At 26.3% G+C, this 22,549-nt stretch overlaps 1 protein-coding gene across 2 annotated transcripts; it reads left to right on the forward strand.

The window, feature by feature from the left end:
* The first annotated feature begins 31 nt into the window (after positions 1-31).
* On the forward strand, positions 32-15,361 carry LOC129969585 (uncharacterized). 2 transcript variants are annotated; one of them, XM_056084219.1, is made up of 9 exons: positions 32-179; positions 501-550; positions 2,193-2,881; positions 3,305-3,412; positions 6,490-6,737; positions 8,391-8,513; positions 9,317-9,529; positions 11,604-11,672; positions 13,360-15,361. In XM_056084219.1, exons 1-9 carry the CDS (start codon positions 177-179, stop codon positions 13,462-13,464), a joined length of 1,608 nt encoding a protein of 535 aa, XP_055940194.1. In that variant the 5' UTR covers positions 32-176; the 3' UTR covers positions 13,465-15,361. The 2 variants fall into 2 exon arrangements, with proteins under 2 accessions (XP_055940194.1, XP_055940195.1); XM_056084220.1 differs by lacking the exon at positions 32-179 and adding an exon at positions 201-337.
* The last annotated feature ends 7,188 nt before the right edge of the window (positions 15,362-22,549 follow it).

Consider the following 22,549-nt stretch of genomic DNA (forward strand, 5'->3'; position numbering starts at 1 on the left):
GTTTGATCTAACTGCTCATTCATCTGTTGGAAGCAGACTGCCTGACACAACAAATGTTTGTTTACGTTTCTCTTATTCATTTCGGTTTCTCGGGTACATTGATTATGATACGGGATTGTGCAATGCATAAGCTTTAATCTTGTGACTCTTCAGCTGGATTTGGAATTTTATCAGTCATGGTATATACTACTCTTTGTAATCTTGACTTTAAATGGGGTGTTCATTTTGATTGCGTGGTTGTACCCGCGAAATTCATTCATTCCTCCCTAGTTATCAGCTTAAGCTTTCATATGAAGCATCATAATATATTTTTTATTAATTTTATTCTACTAAACAAGTACATAAAGTTTTAATACATGATTTTTTTATCAACTTTTGTTGTTGTTTTTATTCAATTTAAACCTTTATTAATAAGTTGTTTAAAAATCACCTCGGATTTAATATAGGCTTTTTGAAAATACTTTTATAATTCGTTAACTTAGATATTTTCTCTCACGTAGGATGAAATAATCACAGATGATGTACCTTTAGAGATGGCATCACATTCTCCGTAAGTTTAATATATGTTATTAATATTGTTATTTGCATATAATAATATGTAAGCAATCATTCTTAAGAGGCTCTTTAATAAATGACAGATAAAATTTGAAATTTTTCAAGAATTTCAAGCAAATTATGAACTTTGTTTTAACTTTTTTTGCTGCAATGAATATGATTCTTCTCTGTTATGTAGGTAAGAATTAAGATTATGGCCTCTTTGTTTAATTTGTACATGCATTAATCAGTTTCTTGAGATAAGATTACATTGTACCTCTATTCTGTTAAGTATCATTTGTATTCTTAAAGGCAAGTTAAAGACTATTTGAATTCTATTTTTATTAGGTCGTTTTCAATATTTAAACTTAACTTGTAGCAGCAATATGGTCTATAAATTAGATAGCTTCATATTACTGCTAATAGATTAAGATTTTTTTAAAAATTTCTTAACATTTTTTTTTATTTAAATTTCTTTTTGAGCTTTTTTATTTTATAAATAGGATCTAATTAAAAAAAGAAATAAATATTTTCTTGTGTGGGTAAAAAATCATTGCTTTCCTTGAATTTTACTTTGAGGAACATTATTTTATGTTTAAGTATCCAATTTACTGTATGTGATTCTAATTTAATTCTCTTTTTAATGCTTTATACATAATATATTGTTATAAGCATTGATTTACATTATATGAGGTTGATATATTGAATAGATTTTTATAAAATTGTCTTTATTAATATTTTAACCCTGTTTTAATTACTTTGAATCAAGTTTAATTTGATATGTGAATAATATGCTAAAATTCCAGCATATACTCATTGTACTTAATTTAAAGGGCCATTTTTTTCTAGTTATATTATGTTAAAATATTTTGAGGCTTGAAATTAGAATAAGAAAAGGGATTAATTTAGCTTATTAAATAAATTTAATTTGATTAATTAATTAATTTGCTTAATTAATAATTAAGTACAAATCAAGACACATCATTTTGTGGGAGATAAAGAATTAAAGTTTCTGTCTTTCTAAAAAAAATGTATCGGAACTTATGCCAACCTACATAATTTCATACAAATATTGATAAATTTGGTGGGAAGCATACTTCCCACGGCCCTAGAAAGGGTTAAGTAACAATAGTGGGTGGCAGATTTTTGACTTTGGAAGAAAGGGAGAGAGTCTTAATAACACTGAAAAATATCTGTAGGTGTTTGAAACATTTTGATTTGGCCCTTATGAACTAAAAATGTTTTCATATGGATGCTAAAAGCTTAGAGTTTAAATCTATGTGTGTATTTAAATGTGAAACTCATTGTCCAACCACAATTCAAAATTATAGATCACATTTTTTTAATAAAATATAATGGAACATCAAATTATAGTGTTAGTTTAATGTATCAAATTAAATTTTTAAAAAATATCCACTTATTTTATTTCAAAATTTAAAATAATTTTTGAATATACTTAATTTTTAACCCTTTTAAAAAACTAGTTAGACAGAAAATATTATTTTCTTTAAAGTAATATCTTCTTTTAATAAAATATTTTATTTAAAAAAATCAGAATTATAGGTATTGATCAAAATATTATTTTATACAGCATTCTTGATTGCATGAAATTTTTTCATATAAATTCTGGGTTTAATAGTTAAATTCTTTTGTTTCAGAAAAAGTCAGCGAAGTGCCTCTATGACTTCACGCTTTTATGAAGCAGAATCAGAGGACCAAAATGTGAAATCATTTATTGAAAATACCAGTGCTAATGTCAAGCACAGAAATACTGATGCAAAAATCAGACAGTCAAGACATCTACCTTATTGGGCTTGGTATCTCATAGCAAGATCTCATGGAATTCCATTAAAACCAGAATCTAAACCTATATTAGGAACATTTTTACATGGTTTGACTTTTGCTGGAGCTCTTACTTATGCTATGTCTTACACTTGGTTTGTTGTATATGATATTATTTCTCCTAATACACCAAGAGATATCCCAGGAGGATCCATTAGTATCTTACTTGTTTACTTTTGGTGTGGGTTTGGATATTATTGTAAAGATTTGAGTAGTCGTCTTTTTTTGCATCCAAGATTCTTAAAAGACATTAGAATGCATACAAGAACTGTTTTTAAGATGAATGGAGCTTTGCTAGTATTTATTTTAGGATTTTTTTTCACAATTGCTAATGTTGTTGAAAGTTTATCATGGTTTTCAGACCCATATTGTGCAAAGATCGACTTAGATGATATTGTTTGTCAAATCATGAGTGTATCCAGTATTTTCTTTTCAGTGTTTACTCTAGTTTGGCATGCTCTTGTATCATTTATTTTTATGTCTGTCTGCAGAACTCATACTATAGGTGAGTTTTTTTTTTTTTTTTATCTTTATTCTTGTTATTGTCATTATGATTTATATCTATTTTGATTGTATTTTCAAATAAAAAGTTCTTGATTTTCTATTGATATTTTTACCTAAACTGAACACAACTTCAGAACCACTTGAATTTTACACAATTTCAATTTTATATTTCACTGCATTAATACATGTATGCATATATATATATATATATAAAATTTAAATTTTTAGATGAATCTACTTTATAATTTTGAATATTTTTGCTGGAAAATTCTCGCAGATCTTCATGCACACATATATATATCTATATATCTTTGATTTTATACTAAATATAGTCTATATTGTTATTTATATTTTTTAACTTTAAAACTTTTATGTATATGCATACTTTTTTGAATCAAAATATATTTTTTAAAACCATTTTTAGGTATTAGACGATTCATTAAAGAAATTGAATATGATGCTTCATTAATTGATCACCATCTATCCTTTACTCAGCATTTTTTACCTTTTAACCAGGATGATATATGGCAAGGTAATTATTTTACTAAGAATATGCTTATAATATTTTATTTTTTAATTCACTAGATAAATATATTTTTAAAAATTATTTTATTTATTTTTTTTAAATATGAAAATACAGATTGACTATACATTAGTATAGTTAATTAGAAATTTTATAATTTTTTTTTAATTTGATGTTGTTTTCACTATTTGTAAGCTAATTTTTACTATTAAGAATTTATTGACAGTAGGTTATAGATTGCGAAAGATAATTTTGAAGTATTAAAAATTATAATAGAAATACAATTTCAGTTATTAGAAGGTATACTTTACATTATTATAATTTTGAATAATTTATGCATTCTGACATTTATTAAATAATTTATTGTGTTTTATAAATAACTATATTTTATATACTGCAAAAGCCACTTAATGTAACCATGATTAATTTTATCATTCACTGTATATTATCAAAAACCTCTGGCTCCTAATTAATATATTCAATCACATGAAAATATTCTTTAGTCTGATCACTACATTATTTTATGCTGTGTATTTTGAATCAGAAAATTTACCAATCCTTCTTCTTCAATCAGTGTTAATGATTGACTTTTGTGAATTTCTCTCTCTATCTGGGTTCTTTTATCATCACACAGTGTACCAAGAATTGGGGTGGGGGATTTTTCATCATCTCTGCTTTAAAAGCAGGGATGGATTTCATTTTCTTTTGTCTGGATTAGAGTGGTTTAAAAGAACAGTTGCACTGCCAGATCTTGAAAAATCATAATCAACTTTTGTCTCTGATTGAATTACAAATGCAAAAAAAGATAAAATGAGAACTGGTTTGAGTGTTAAAGACTGAATAGAAATTCACAACATGTATCAAAATTTACCTAAAATGAATCAATGCTATACTGTGGCACAGTCGCAAATTTCACAGCTTCTTCCTAAAGTTCAAAAATTGGTAAAGATTTATTATAAAAGTAAAAAGAGCTAAAAAACATAAATTGTATATCAAGCAGATATGGCAAAGACAGAAAAATTGAAAAATCTCTGACAATTTGGTTTAAAAATGTATGAAGCATGACACTTAAATCAACAGCCCACTAATGCACCAAAAAGGAAGAAGATTTGATTGAAAATGGGTCAAAAGAATTTGTTACAACTGGATGGTTTAATTGCTGGAGAAAATGGGAGAATGTTGTTTTCAAATAGATTCGGAGGGAACAAAAGCCTGCTGATGTAGCAACATTGAATCAATAGATTGAAAAAGAATGGTAGAACTCATTGTATCTTATACCTCAAAGGATGTATACAAAGGCATATAAAATTGAGCTGAATTATTAAACTTTTATCCTTTTAAAGGTGTAATGCAAAAGGTTAAACATTTGAAAGAAGAATGTAATTTTTCTACATTGTGTTGGCATGGTTGACAAGGAAATGCAATTTTAGTAGTAGTAAAGGCAGAAAGCTTCTTGTTTCAAAAGCATAAAAAAGCATCCAAATGACATCTTTGCAAATAACTCTGCTGAGGTGGTATCCACTAGGAATTAATGTTTGATGAAGTTGGACAACCAATCCACTCACAGAATTCTACTTCTGATAAATAACTACATAACCCACAATTTAAATATATCACTCAAACACTTTGATATATTTTTGACAGGCAATACAACATCCATAATATAACCTTGTGATCCAGGAATAATTTATGCCTTAAGGCATGCAACTGGTATGAAATATGAACCGGAGTTTTAGACAATTTTGAAAGTAATGAAGATATTAGTGTGAATGACTTGATTAAAAAATTATATCTTTGGGTTGCACCTCTTAACAAGTTCTGGAATAGATATCAGCAGGCAAAATCAGTAATTACTTCACTTATGGAGGCTTCTGTGAAACATTGTTTTTTTTTTTTTTTTAATCATTGTTATTGATCCTTCTAAAGATATGCTAAAGCAGATTGTGAAGAGTGGATGTTTGTTGACGAGAACAATCCAAATCTACCAAATAAGAGAAATCTTCATCTTCTAAATCCTGTACCATTTAATAAATATTGATTAATCCAGTAAAGGTGAATGTGCTGAAGAAGATCCTTCAACAATCACCAAAATGAGACAGCACTCAATATTTTAACATTCAGCTTACAGCATAGTTCAATATATTTTCAAAAGCAATATGAATACAGATGTTATATAAATAAACTTTTGAGAGAATATCTATCAACAAATAAAAATTAATGAAATTCTGTAATTTTTATTTTTAAAATAAATTATAAATAACTCTTAAGTAAAAAAGTTTTTCTCCCTTTGATGTGATAAAAATGCAATTAATTAATTCTTAGTAATAATAATTCTTAATAATGAAATTAACTCTTAGGTTCCAAAGTGATTATATTAAACTGCAGATTTTATATATGCATGATAAGTTAATTTGAGCTGATGCAATAGTAATATTTTTATTTTGAATATCTTCACAATTTGAAATCTTTTTATAGACATAAATATATCCTATTCTTTAAATTAGATTTCTGAAAAAGGTTTTTCATTTATTAGCTTGTAATTCAGATCCGATCATTAATCAATGTTCTGATCCTTTTTGACAGCATAAATTGGCTCTAATTTCACATTCACGTTGTAAATGATATTTTTAGAATAGATTCTTTACTGAGCCAGACATAAATTAGTATTTTGATCTCTCTTCTTAAATTTATGTGGCTCTTAAGAGTATTGAATAATATTTGATTTTTCTAGAAAATCATAGATTTATCTTACATACTTAATAAATACTAATGAATTTATAAACTTGCTTTCATATGAATTAATTGTGGATAGCAAACATATAATTCATTAGATGTCCAGTAAAAGTAGAGAACTGCCTCACAAATATTTTTCTAAATTTTCTACAGCAATGGAAAAGTTACTTTACTTCTTCCAAAATCAAATATAAGTAATAAAACTTTAATGTTGTAGGTATTAAAAAAAAAAAAAGGAGAATGCTTGATATTCACTTTTAATTGTATCTCTCTTTCAATTCATACTTTTTTCCTCTACTCCTTCATACTTTTTAAAATATAATTTTTTTTTTAAATTATTATTATTTCCACAGAATCATTATGGATTGCAGAGGATGAAAATGATGAAGAATATACAAGTTATCAACCAAAGACTCGTCACTCAATGTCTGTATCGAAAAAAGATATTAATCCTAGGATGAGAGTTTCTGCACCAAACATTAGAAATGTCAATCAACAAGGAGAAATAAGTGTCTTGTTTGCTCCCATAACAGACAATGTTGATGCTGTTGCTGAGGATCAATCTTCTGTTTCAGAATTTGAATGGAATTATTTTCGAGAGGTATTGAAGCTGTGCATGTTTATGTGTTGTATTCATTTTGCCATTCCATTTTATAGAATTCTTCACAATTTTTTAAACATATGTGTGATAAAAAGTGGCAAGAACATTCAGAATTTCTTTTTTCAATATTTTCCTTTATTCATGCATCTTCGTTACCCTTCAACCGCTTTAAAAATTTCATACTTGCTATGGAAATTAGGTAAAAACAACAGAATTATGGATATATAATGAAAATTATGGAAAATAACAAAATACACTGAAAACACTCTTTTCCCAGATCTTCGCTCATAACAGTGTGGATGAAGAAATTATTTTTAGTATGGTTAGGGAGGAAAAGGAGGTTAGGAAAAAAACAAAAATTAAAATTTATTCCAGCATGTATACAAAATCTGAATTTGCTTCTCATAACAAAAAGGAATATGGAAGTTTGTTATGATACTAAACTGAGCTAGGATGATTTGAGAAAAACCTAAGTATTGAACCTATTTAATGAAAAAATGCTCAACAAATAATGTTAATTTATTTGATCAACAAAATTGTGTTGTGTGATTTTTTAAAAAATTATTTCACTTATATATTTAGTTAACAATAAATATTTTTAAAAAATTTTGAATAATATTTGAAGCTATGTAACTAGTTAGAATTCCCTGGTAATATTTATTCTTCAATAATTTGTTGATATTATGTTACATGTATTATATCAGTAAGAAATGCTGCTGATGATTGGATAATCAACGTTGCATCTTTCATTAGAGCTTAATCTTGAAATATCTAATTACACTTTAATCTTTTTCTTACTGTAGTACTAATACTGCAATAGTAAGAATATAGGTAGAAATTTTTTGTTTTGCAGTAATTCCATAGATGGTATTGTTCTTTTGTAATTTAAGGATGCCAGATGGATGTGTTTTTATATAATGAGAGTAAAAAGGAATAAATACCTTCACAGAAGTTTTAAAAAGGCCATTTTTTCTCCTAATGGCTTGAAAAGGAGATAAAATATAATTATATTTATACATTAAAGCAAAGAAATATATTCAGTAAAGACAGTTTTTCAAAATTTGTTGGAATTGAAAAGGTAGAATGATGTGGGAGGGGTATCTTTATTGATCTGCATTACTATTGGGACAATAATAATGTATCTCATGACAAATTAGGAAAGTTATTTTTCATTTTTTAGGGAATCATTGCCACCCAATTGACCTTTTTATAACACAAACAAAAGAATGTTTCATTTTTTGAAGAATGCTTAGTTTTTGTAGAATGGATACTGATATTTCAGGAATATAAATGTATAATATTCATATGTAATTGTTAAGTTAATAAAATTATCTATACATTAATAATTCTACATACGTAAATGCATTTTAAGTATATTTTAAAATTTATTTAGGTACTAAATTGCATTGCAATTTAATTTCAGCCTTTATTAAATGATTTAAAGAGTGATAAGTACTTTATATTTACTTGATATATTTATTGAGTATGAAATTAATATACAGTAAGTAATACCAGTAAGTTATTATTTCCAATTTATTGGTTATATGTTAGAATTAAAGACATTTTCTATAAAATGATTTTACTTATTTAGCTTATTATTTTGTTTTTGATTTTTTAATTTTTGAAATATGTTGATAAAAATATTTATTTCAGGATAAAGCTTTTATACCAGTTCATAGAGTAATTAAAGCTAGCAAAACTATGCCTGAAGATACTGCTACTACTCCCCATACCATGTCTAATGCTGAATTAATGCATCATTTTTGGAAATTAAATGTGAGTATATTACAGTTTTAAGCTGTGTTTAATTTTGGAATCCATGTAACTTTTACAATTTTTTTATCAGTCTTTTACAGATTTTTTTTTTTTTTTTTTTTTTTTTTTGCAACATTAAAATAATACATTTTTAAATATTTCATATGTATTGGTACTTTTTAAGAAGCAATTTTAATTAAAGTTTTAGAGCTACTAAAAATAATTAATTCTTGTTTTTATTTATATCTAGTATATAACATATAATTTGCATATTAAATAACTGGATAATATGTAACAAAATTAATAATGTTAATATGATGGATAAACCTTTACCAACTATTATTATATGGATTATTATGTAAACAACATATTTTTTGAACAGATGGTGGCAAACAAATTTGAAATTGGAGTATTTTTATAATTTTTACTTACTTGAACTCATTTACATTACTTTGTGGAAATGTTTATTGCTAAAACTGTTTATTTGAACTTCTGCTTTACCTGATCTTTTGAAACATTCATAATTTTTAATTGCAAAAATATTATAAATGAGTTTATCTTATTTATTCTACTATGAAATCATAATATATATCTCATCAGTTTTATAAACTATCATATTATGTTGCATTTTTATTATGTTTCACTTACAAACTTGATTATAGTAATAAGAAAGTAAGGAATTTAAATGAAATATATATATAATTTAATATTTGCTTTATTTTTTCTTAAATAATAATTTTTTTATTAGTTCAGTTAAAATTGACATAATTTCCTTTACAGGTTATATTTTTTAGTTCATATTCTGATGTTCCTTTTTATTTCAGTGCCGCTTACGATTTTCTTCGTATGCACTTCAAAGGTGGTATGCGAGTTTTGTATCATTGGTGTTATTACGATGCTCAACTTATCTAGTTCACTGGTTAGGACATCCTGCCACCATTTATGACATTTTACAATTTGCTCTTCCATTGATCATGATGGTTGTTTTATCCACGGCTATTGCAGAAGTTAATTTTGAAAGCCAGAGAGTATTACGTGTAAGTTAGTTATTGTTTTGAATAATTTAGAATAGAATTTTTCAAATTATCAGACATGATAGATTTTTGCAGAAACTCAAGTTTTCAGCATTTTTGGAAGTGAATTTTATTGTTAAGGAAATAAATAAATTTTCTTTTATGCAATAACTTTTTTGTATTTTTAATATCTCAATCACTTTTTGTATAAATCTCTTAATTTATTGATCATTTAATCATGATGCTTATTTTGTTTATATCTGTTTCCGTTGGACTTTTTTTTCCTTTTGCTCCAAGCCTGTGTCATATCCAAATTATAATTTCTGCTACTTTGTTCTTTTAATGCTTGTAATGTGCGAGATGTTCAAACCAGTAATATGTAGCACCAGGTGCGATTAATTTTTCTTATCTTAATATAAATAAGTCATTGTGACTATGTGCGTTCCACATAAGAACAGGCCAATTTCAACCAAACTTTACACATTTATTCTTTGACACTAGCAAAGCAATTTTGTCAACTTTTCAAAGTATGAAAGTTAATTAAATATTTATTTAATTAGTAATAAACATTTATTTAATACTACCTTGTAAGTCAAAATTTTATTATTTCAGTGGTATCAGTTTCATTTTTACAAAATATTTCTTTCAATTGTTATTTAATGCATTAAAATTAATGCTTACCCTGAATTATTCTTCAGCTATTTTTTCAATTTTTATTTTAATTTGATGCATATCTTTTTACTAGATTTTCATTTATTACAATGTCTTAGTTTAAGTATGCATGTGTCATAATAAATATTATTGTTTTTGTGATATTTACATGATTATAATAAATAATTGTAATTGAATTTGTTAAAAAGCGAACTCATTTTAATGTTTAATTATAATTCAGCTTTAAAATATTGATAATATTTTAATATTTCAGTTTAATTTTTAAATAATTTTTATTTATGTACATAATTTATTATGATGAAAGTTCTTTTTTAAAATTTAAGATTTAATTATTCAGAAATATAAATGAAATGCATTGTTTAAAATGTTTATTTTGCCAAAAGTGGTTTACATTGCAATTACAACATTTTCCGTAGTTTTTGTTTATGTCACTGTTAAAATGTACAGCTAAATAATTTCTTGGAACACCTAGCTGTTTTATGAAATAATCAAGTCTATAAACATGTGTAATTAATGTTGACGCATGCGCGCTCCCAACCGGTCATGTGATCACGAGTGTAAACAAGGGGAAACCCGGGGAGACGCCGTCAGGATTTCGGCAATAACTGATGTGGGTAATCACAATGCTAAAGTATGAATCGAAACCCACAATAACAAAATTTATTGTCATCTATATTAATGTTTTGTGTTGTCTTGTGTGATGTCAATAAATAATTTAGAAAAAGGCAACCCTGGTCCGTCGTTATTTTATCAAATGGAATCTGGATTATAAGCCAGACCAATTAATATATTCTAAACTTTGACTTGCTATTATATGAAATAATTAGTTGTTCATTTTAATTAATGAATGTTAGACATTTAAAGCATAAAACAAGCAGTTTAACTGAATTATACATCTACAAAATGTTATGTAATGATGCAATAAAAATCATTTCTCCCTTAAGATTAATAAAATGACTCTTGAAATTGCATAGAATATTATTTCTAAAATGAATACATTTTTTGTTAATGTTGTATTTTACACAAAATATTTTGAGTTTTTGAATTAAAAGCATTACTTAAAAATCATCTTGTTATTTTGCAATATAATAGCTGGTACTGTCAAGTAGGAGGAATTATGTAGATTATTTCATACTTAATAGGGTGTAGATCATTATGCAATGAAATGATTTACAGTACTATGGAATACAAGAAAATTTCACACTTTAATTTGATCTGTTACATCATAAAATAACTAGATTTTTTAAAAATAAAATAATGTATTTCCTATATTAATGATTACATATTATAACATAATTTTGTTATTGAATTTTAAAAACTATTGCTTTACTGTTTAACAATTGTTTTGTTCTACCTTTATGTGAGAATGTCTTAATCAATCTCTATGTAAGTTTATAATAAATATATTTTTGTGTATCTGTTTTAGTGCATATATCCGACAGAACAGCGTATTAAACCACTTCAGTATATGGCATTAAATCCTCTTCAGATGTCGGTATGTTATTTAAATTAGTGCTATATTTTTCATTTCTTACATTTATTTTCTTTTAACAATTCTTGCCTTAAATATTTTTAAATTAATTAATTAATCTAATAAAATAACTGTTTTTTTTATATTTACATGCATTTACATATGTAAAATAATTTTAAATTTTTCTTTTTTTATATATATCCTTTATTTATCGTTTACATTTCTTTATTATGACCTTTATGCATTTTTAGATCAAAAACTATATTCTTTTAATTGCTATTAATGTATAAATAGATTAATTCTTATCATATTAAATTATAGATGAACACATTAAATAAATGAATTTATCATTGTCAAATTTTATATAAAATATGTTCATAATATTTTTTTAAATAATGAGTTATCATCATGATATGTGTATGAAGATTTTTTTATAATTATATTTTTCTCAAATTGCTGATCAGAATCTAAAAAAAAAATATTATTTTTCTTATTGATTACGATATATTAATAAATATTTTTATTGTATTCATTGTATAAACACATTATATTATTATTAATTCTTATCATGCACACATAAAGAAATGTAAAATTTAATTTTTTAAAATTTTTGAATAATTTGCTGAAAAGGGCATCATATTTAATGCCACATATATAAATTTAACTCATGCTATTTTCAATTTGAAACTATTTGCATCTAAAAAAACTGTTTTGTTTAATAATAAAGAGTTTTCTGCTCTTATTAATTAATATTGCTCTTATTGACTTTGGCTTAAATTGGAACTGTTTTATGAGATAAAACATTAATTTATGCTATTGAAATCATTCATATATATCAGGCATTTCCAGCCTTTAGTGCAGTGTGCTATTCAGAACAAGTAATTTTTTGGAAAACTGAAAAATTATCTAAAACATTTCACTAATTCAGAACTTATGGAAAGAATATTTTCATTTTATGTGTATACACAGAAATGTTAACCATTGTAGGCTTGATGTAGCTGATATGAAATTATATCTGTATATTTGGGCCTAACCTGTAAAACTCTCCCTTTGTGAAGCAGGTACAAGATTTTCTTAGAAATTTTTTTTCCACTCAGATTGTCACACACAATCACAATAAGTAATATCACATACAATACACAATCACAATAAGTAATCACACAGTATCTCAATAGTAATTTTTATAATAAAGTACTTTGAAATTATTATAATACCATGTTAATTTGTTTTGGCATTGAAATATTTGTACTATTAAAAAATGAATAATTAAAAAATAAATCTTAAAAATTGTTGTAACTTTATTTGATACCTAAACCTTAACATTATTTTTAAAAATTTATTATGTTGAAGTAGGATTAGGATGAGAATATGACACCAACAAATATTGGAAAATAAACAAACTAATCACTGTGTCTGAAGAAAAAATGAAAACAAAATGTTCTGTTGCAAAAATAAAAGGCTGGTGACTCTTGAAAAAGTCACTGTCTTTTTATTTATTCACTGAAAAAAAAAGTTAAAAAAAACTGCTGTACCCATAGCAAAAAAATTAAAAACGGTTTTCAAAAACGTACTCTTATTTGTATGCTGAAGAATTCAGTTTCTTATTATAAATTATTTTGGCTTCTAAAAATCAGTTTTTGTTGTTGTTGTTGCTGTTTTTCTTTGATTTTTACCAAATAACTTTTCTTACAGTTTGTCCTTTATCTTTTAGGTATATGGTTTTGGAATGACTCATGGTACCATTGTTACAGTTGTGTTTGCTATGTTAGTTGGTTTTGTATCTAAAATTGTTATTACTGAAATGACGAAATCCTGAAAATACAAATTGTTAATTAGTATTTTAGTAATATGATATTGTTGATTATTTTGCATTTTCTAAACTCTAGGCTTTAGATATTTTTTTGAAGTTGGGTTGAGTGAAAGAAGGTTCATTTCTGTAGTTTTAAACCAAATCTTATTGGTTAGAATGTTTCCATGTTTTATTTAGAGCAGAGCTTCCTAAACCAGCACTTGAATAATAACATTTTCAAAAAAAGAAAAACAAGGTGATAGATGCATACAAAAATGAAATGTATCCATTTTATGATAGAAAGTAATTAATACAAGTGATATTTTTTTACATGTACGTGATGTTTATTAATGTTGAAATTTTCTTTTTATGTTGAATAATTTTAATTATAGTGGAATAATTTTCTTGCTAAATATTACTTATGAAAACCGTTTTCTTTTTATCAAAATGAATATATCCAAACTAAAGTGCTAATAATTTACATTCATTAATGCTCTAATTTTCTATATTTTTCCATATATATCTCTTATTTTATTTCATCAAACAACCATTTTTCTTTTTGTGGCTGAAATTTAAGCTCTGATTTAGAACTATTCTGTCACTATCAATTGATACATCTTGCATCTTTTTTAGAATAAACAATATACCTGTTAAATACATTGTCTGTTTGTTAACCATATTCATTTGAAGTCTGGTGGAACTGATTTAGTATTATAAATCTTTTTTTTTTATGTTAAAACAATGACATGTTGCTTTTTATTTTATAATGAAATTCAAAGTCTGATTGAACTGGTTAATAACAAATGTTATAGTATCTATTTTTTTTATAAATTATTTCTCATTATAAATAATTGAATGACATAAATATGTATTTTGGATATATATTCTATAACGAATTCTGTGATTATATTACTTACACTTTGTCCACCTATTTTACTGTGATAAATTGTATACTGGAAGTGTGTATATTGTAAAAGGTTTTTCCATTATGTAGATAATATACATTCCTATATTCGCTTCAAATACTGATAAAACATTTTCCTTTAAAAGCTTTTTGTATGTACCCAAAATATAGATGATAAGGTTTATACGAGTATTTTTTCATTTTTCTTTACTTAAAACATACATTTCTATCACTTTTTCATAGATATAACAATGTAGTTTCCTTTGTTATAAATTACAACTATTTTAAGCAGATTGGTTAGAATTAATTTGGTATATTAGAAGATCTGATAAATTATATACTTATATTTCTGTGATTCTGGTTGTTATATTTTTTAGCCTAGAAATTATGTTCACAGTTATAAGTTCATTGTTTCTGTATCATTATATTTCTGACCAGTCTATCTCTTGGTGGAAGAGTTTCATGTTCTGCCAAATCAAATGACAGTCAGTAGTTTTATAGTCAAATGACTGCACTGTGATTTTGGACTCTGATTAATCTGAAAGCCCTCTGTGTATGTAGTTGCATATAAAATTTGATTGTGGATCAAGGATTTCCCTGTTTGTGCAGTTTAAAAGTTTATATATTAAAATACAAGCCAAAGAGCAATACTTGCTATTTTATTGCAATTCAAAATTAAAAAGAATCTTTAAAATAATGAACTCATCCAATTTAACTAACTCTGAAGAGAGTGAAACATGTTTCATATTTTGGATGAATTTTATAAACATAATTGCTTTATATTAATTTTAATAGTTTTTCTTAAATCACTTTAAAAGAAAATTTTTTTTAATACATATGTCTCTATATTTAATTTCTTTAAAATTTCATGAGAATAGTTTTTTTAAAAGAACTTTTTATCTCAATCATCAACCGAAAATTTCAACAATATTTTGCTAATCATTTTTTTATAAAATATTTAATATAGGGTTTCTTTTTAATGCTATGTCATTTCTTTTAAAAATGATCTTAAATATATATAAATGACATTTTTGTACCAAACTATCTGAATTGTTGTTATACATATTGACTTTTATTATACAACTGTTTTTAAATGGTTTTTAGAAAAATAAGGAAGGAAAAACTGCTTATTTTTGTAAAAACTTTATTTACTTTTATGGATCAGCATTGAGCTAAATTATTGCATGTTATGTTATTAAATTATTATTGATATATACAAATTGTTGTATGACTGAAATTTTGGAATAAAAACTTTGAAAGTTTCCTTTCTTTCTTTTCTTGATATAATATGATATTTCCATTTAACCAATGATTCAATGTATATCCTAAATAAATTAAATTAATCAACACTTAATCATATAACAGTATCTTCTGAATATGATTATTTTTCTTGTCGTTACACACTAGGACATGAAGAATGTAGTTCCAACAGCAGGTAATAAATGGCAGTTGAAGGGAAAAATTAAATTACTTTAATTAATGATTAAATATATATGAGTTTTTTTAATTTATTGATATATTTTCCCTTTTTTGGGGGTTATTCTATATCAAAATTTTCTTGCCTTTGTAGCCTTAGGAGATATGGAGTCTAATTGGAAACAATTTTTTGATAATATGTGGCTCCCAGTCAACTCTCACCCAGAAAATAAAATAAATTTAATAAAAGAAAATACATTTTTAAAAGGAAGTTATTGCAAAAAAATCTTGAAATTTGTTTTAATTTTTAAATTAATAAAAATTTTTTAAAACATGAACCCGAAGTGCACATTTTTATTCCGCTAAAATATACATGCGCTAAATTTAGTAATTCCAGGTCAAATGGTTTTAACTATAGCCAACATGCACATTTTCCTTCAGTATAGAGATTTGATTGGAAGTTAGAACTCCGTTTAGAGAAGATATTAAGGGCATTCATTTGTATGTGAGTCTTTCTGTTTTTTTTTTTTTTTTTTTTTTTTTTTGTTATTGTTTGTTTGATTTGGGGGGGGGGTGAGGCAGAACAATAATAAAATTATCATCACTAAAAACATTTTTTTATTTAATTTTTAGGATTGTACTGAACTTTTTTCCCTTCAGATTTTAGTTTTCTATTGCTGGAAAAGATTAAAATCACGAAACTGAAATTCAGCAATGAAAAACCGTGCTTGGCAAATGTAAATTTGAATACTTTAGAGATTCTAAGGGTTGCTCTTTGAAAATGTTTAGCTGCATAACAGGTTTTAAAAATATCAATCGTTTCTTCTAATGATAAAAGAAACTTTGTACATGTGTTTGTGCCTATAGGATGGACCGTTTGACCAGGAACTACCAAATATGGTAAAATTATTTTGGTAAGGGAACTTTGTTTCTCTGAGTGATTTTTTTTAATTCCTACTTAAAATTTTAATCAATTAGAAATTAAGCGAGGTTTTAAAGTTTGTCTTAGATAGCTTCTAAAATGTTATGGCGAGAAACTGATTTTTACAACATTTTAAAATTTAAAAAAAAAAAAAATTATCTTTTCAATAATATCAAATTTGTTGCCATATTTTTTAATGTATTTTTAACTAATCTTTAATTATCACTTTAACGACGTGATTTAACTATCATGCATTTTTTCAAGAATTTCGGCAACTTTTTAAAAACATTTTTGCATAATTTTTAACAATACATTTCATTGTTCTAATGATGCTCAAACCATTTTAATTGCTCTGGCCAACTATTTAATAATGTAATTTTTGGATAACGATAGAAAGCAAAATTTTGCTAATTACTTGCGTAGTTTCAATCAAAAATATAAGTGAATACGCATTAACGCAAAAGACAATCAATGTATGATTTAAAATAAATTATCCATACAATTTTTCATTGGCGTTGTGGCATCAAAAGATTCAACTTCATTAGACAAATTTCATCTTTTTTTGGAGCAGAATAAACATCTAATTTTGCATAAGAACTTTACCTAAAATTAAATATAAAAGTATTCTCAGTGAACCAGCTGATCGCCACATAGCTCATGTATTATAAAATACCATTCTTATGTGGAAAAGCATACAAAAAAGTGAATTGGAGAACATTCTCAATTTTTATGAATAGTCAGTCAAATCACTTTTTTATTTCAAGATTGGAATTAGATTTCTATCACTTAGCGCATTAGATAGAATGACGTCATCATCGCAACTTCCGAAATGCTCAATTTCATTTTAGGAAAAGAGCATTCACTTTGTGCTTTTGTAGCCACTTAGCGATAGGCAGGTTACATTATCACCCTCGACATCATCATTAACATTTGATGTATCCCCTTCTTTTTGCAGACTTTTCGTGAGCTCGGATCCGTAAGCATTCCGTGAGCATTCGAATGACGGAAAGGTTTCTTAAGTGGATTTGGCGACTTTTTCCATTAGAACAACTGCATCAAGAAGAAATATGTTACATTAGATGTTTTTCCGGGGCATTCAAAAGCTCACAATAACAATTGTTATCTATAAGAATATTTTGAGTTGTGGATTAGACTCCAAACATATCATCATTCTTGTTAATCTAGGGAAGAGGAAGGCTAGCTGGATGAAATTAAGAAATTTCAAATGCATGTCGGAGATTAATTGACTGTTATTAAAAAACAATTATCCTCCTACATCTTTTTTTTTTAATTCTAAGATTTATAGAATTCCTGGATTTTGAGATTTGCCAATCACTAGCAATTTTATTTCCTGTTTTCACACAGAGCAACAGTCAACTTTAATTTGGCGAACTACTTCACAATCACTCATCTCATTTCCCTTCTTTAAATTTTGATGTTTGGCTGGGAGTCATTGTATAAAATGATCTAGTTTCAACAGAGTAAAAAAACCCAGCGGAAATGGTCACCCCGAAATTTTCGCGCATAGTAATATCTAATGAGTTGCTATACCAGATAATGTTTTTCCTGGTAATGACGTACAATAGTTACGAAGTATTAATCTTTGGCATGAATGTAGCATTTTTACAGAATCTATAGTCTAAACCTTAGCGAGTTATTTGCGGATTAATCCCTGACATTCGGTTAATGGTATCTGAATATCGAATTTGGGTTTAGACGCGTTTTTCCTAATCGATTAACTTCAATTGTGCAAGAATTACAATTGTCATCACAAAATTCTATAACAAATTTGATATATATAAGTTCATTCCGTCTTTGAATGAACACATTTACATGTTTCTGAAATTACAGACCGACAGACCGCAAATCTCTTGTTGGATTTAGCTAAAAAGTTGAAAGGTATCTAGACTAGATATTAATTCTGTGCATCGAATTGTATCTATCTGGATTTCTTCGTTTTATAGTTATCATGTTAGATTATTTTCGATCAGCCGGACAGACAGAGGATTTTGTCCAAAATTAAACGGAAATCTACAAATTCATAATAAAGATCACTCACCAAATTTCGTCCGTCTAGATCAATCGTTTTTTTAGTTATCTTTGTCGCAGTCAGGCAGATAGATATTTTCTAGAAATGTGTTTTTTGGAACTCAGGGAAGTCTAAAATGTGGAGATTCGTCAAAATATCGAGTTCGAACTTTTTGACGATTACTATATTTTCTCTATACTACATTTATGAGAAAGTAAAAAGTCCTTTTCATCTTAATCACAGATGATGTCGAATCACAATTTTTCTGTCTAATTACTGACATCTGAAAACGAGACATTAGTGGCTTTGCCCGCGATTTCATTGTATTAAATAATACAATAATATCTTATAATACCTTTAGTCCTTATTTTAATCATCAGTGTTTTCTATAACTTGTTTCCAGCGACATGGAATTAATGGAATATCTGAATCAATAACAGTTCTGCTGATGTTCTGTATAGAACAATCTGATGGTTTAAGAATCTCTGAAACAGTTCAGCAGTAAGCAGTGGCAGAAGGTGTTATTCCCTGATAGTGTTGGATAAACAGTCCCATTTGGATTTAAGTCCATATGATTATGATTTGATTTAGAAAAGGAAAAAATCAAACAAACTCTTCTTGGCATTCGCTGACGAACTATTCAGTTATATATATATATATATAACTGAATATATATATATGGATATATATATATATATATATATATATATATATATATATATATATATATATATCCATCCGAATCATTAGCAAAATTGGTACTGATTTAGATATTGTATTAATTCCATTTCGCCAGTAAAAAATTGTATAGAACTATGATGATTGCGTTGAAGGAATATAAGCATTGCAAGCTAGTATCTGCATTGTATCTGATGTTGCATTTGATATTATTGACGTTAAATTTCCGACTCTTATAACTCTATGCGAGCTAATAAAGAAAATAAAAGTAAGCGAAATCAGGTGTCTCTATTTGTCGTCACTGTAGAAAAGGGTTTCCGTTAAAGTAACAAAAACTAATGATTTAGATCGTGGCAAGTTGAAATCTCATGCATAGAATAGAAACTATGATTGTAAAGTGGAATTTTTAAGAAACTGCCTAAATTCTTTGCTTCTGAAGATTTAAAGGCTTGAATATACAGTAATCATACAGGAAATGCGACCATTGTAACAGTTCTTTATAACCGAGAGACCATTTTATACCGGGTTCATTGTGCCGGAGTTTGGCTATACATTTCCAGCACAGTTTTTTATTTTCTAATTATATTCTAAGTTTACTTTATGTTATATTCACACTTGATTCAAATGAGTTCGTTATACAAGCACAGCTGTTTAAAGTCAACACGTATGATGAATGGGCGGACTCGGCAAATAAACTATATCCATCTCCAATCAGGCTTAAGCGCGTCTCCTTTGTCAAGTTGATTAGAAGTCAGGGACGCCCACACGCACTTTCCATTGATTGGCTGTTTCTAGATAAACTTCAACGCATCTGTATTTCGTCACTTATAATCCCCATGTAATGATTCTTTTGTAAAATCACTAATTTTTTTGCATCAATTAAGTAGACAGATTATGTGAAATTATGCAAACTATAAATTAAATGTCTATATTTATAAAAGGAAGAACTCATGTGTATCATTGATAACTTTTAAAAATGATACTGTGTATCTGGAAGTGATTAGTTTTTGAGAATTTCTATTTTAATTAAAAGTTAAATAAATATTGATGTTTATTCACCATAACTTCATAAATACAGCAAAGATTTAATTTTTACAACATTTCAAGATTTAAATTGAAAATATATTTTTAATGACACCGTTTAGCTGCCGTGCATTTATTTTTGTGAATTAAAAAAAAAAATGTAAAACTTTTTTCGCCTGATGTGTTTGTAATAGATTTGATTTTGTTACTGAAACATTTATCGCGTAATTTACTACCATTGAAAAATCTAAGGTAGTAAAGTTTTTCTAATTATCGGAACAAATTTCATGAGAAATTAAGAAGTAAAATTACAACACCGAAAAATATTCATAATCAGCTAGCAGAAATAAGTGAAATATTTTCAATTTCAGGTATATTGCTAAAGTTTAGAAGTTGCTAAATTAGAATTAATGCTAGTAAAACCTCAAATTAAAGCAATTATCTGCTGATTTTTTTCAAATTTTACAAGACGTTCTCTGGAATAGCTCCTTTATTAGAGAGTATGGATGAAAGTTTTGAGACCACTTCCGTTGGTTATTTAATTAGTTTTCATGAAGCAAAACATTTAGTCCATGTGAATTTAAACAATTTTAAAGTTAGGGGAAAAAAGAAAGTATAGGAGCTATTTATTTATTTATTTAAATGTGGCAATACAGCTCTTGCTAAAAATAGTAGAAAGGTGTTTAAAATCACTTTTCAGCTTCAAAATTCTAAAAACTTGCAGCTATTGAATAAAGTATTACAAAAGTTGTTTCTCTTAATGAGATGCTAATTCACCGAATTTGTTTTATTTTTCTATCTTCAATCATAAAAGTAATTTCACTCCACTACCATTTCCAATTCTTTTGAGATAAATGATTCTTCTACGAAATCATCGAAGATTTTTACTCTCTCTCTCTCTCTCTCTCTGTGTGTGTGTGTGTGTGTGTGTGAAATCAAGATAGCGTATATCAGTAAGTCGCGTGACAACCATTGCAATAGGCAATCTTCCAATAAAGAATATACTTAAAACATATCTTAAACTGAAACTTACTCAAGATGGTCGAAGTTGAATGGCCAATAAGCCTAAACTTCGCATCTTTCTCACTAATAATTGGAAAAAATTCCGGAATGGAATATTAATAACAACAATGAAAACGATTTGAATTTCCCTTCAACAATAAAATATATTGTTGTATGTTAAATATTTTTAAATATTAATTAAAAAATTGGTGGCAAAAATTGGTGACACCAAAAATATAATTTTTTGCATTTCAAAAAAAAAAAAAAATATAATATTTTTACGTGGTAATATTTTCGGTAGGTATCGAGCAGAACGCCTAGAATTCTTTAATTTTTTTATTAATTAAGATTTAGAGAAAATTGCTCCTAGATGCACATTTTAATTCTCCAAATTATATATGTGCATATATATTTGGTATCTTTAAGTTTAAAGGTTTGGCTTTTAGAGCGCCAACACACTCATGTTCATATTTATTATTAGTAAAGACAGAAATAACACATGTTGTAAAGTATCTCATTCAAAGCTAAAAAAAAATTTGATAAATAAAATGTATTATGTAAATAAGCTAAAAAGATTATTTCAACACATGGTAATTATTTTCAATCCAGCTTTTTTTTTCGATGTATTTGGAAATTAAAAAGAACTGTCTAATATGTAATAACAAATTTCTTAAGAAAAAAATCTAATAGTAATGAAGGACAGCGGTAAAATAAAAATTCTTTTTCTTTATATCTAATTTTAGAAAAAATTTGCTTCTTAATGCTTTGTGTATTAATTGAAAGAAAAAGACCGAATCATAAACTTCATAATATGGTAAATGATAAGTACATTTTCATAAAATTTTGGCATCAAAATTTTATTTAAATATTAATATAATTTTATTTATAGGATCTTATTCATTCCGTATAGGATCTTTTTTTCCGTAGTAATTTGCCTGAAAGTAAATAAATTGCATAACCTAATTAATACTCTCAATATGATGGCCGAAGGCAGTGAGTGACTTACGTCGGTTACAAAAAATTATAAATATATATACGTACAGAGATAGATAGATAAATATAGATATTGTTGGAAGGAGAAAAATGAAGAAATTCTAAAATCTTTTATTCTTTTCCAGGAGGGAAAGAAAATATTCAT

This window comes from Argiope bruennichi, chromosome 5 (genome assembly GCF_947563725.1).
Source record: "Argiope bruennichi chromosome 5, qqArgBrue1.1, whole genome shotgun sequence".
NCBI classification, from domain to species: domain Eukaryota; kingdom Metazoa; phylum Arthropoda; class Arachnida; order Araneae; family Araneidae; genus Argiope; species Argiope bruennichi.

Coding starts and splice junctions, on each gene's coding strand:
- LOC129969585 (XM_056084219.1), top strand. Junction 551..2,192: donor GAGATGGCATCACATTCTCC/GTAAGTTTAATA, acceptor CTTTTGTTTCAG/AAAAAGTCAGCGAAGTGCCT. Junction 2,882..3,304: donor CTGCAGAACTCATACTATAG/GTGAGTTTTTTT, acceptor AACCATTTTTAG/GTATTAGACGATTCATTAAA.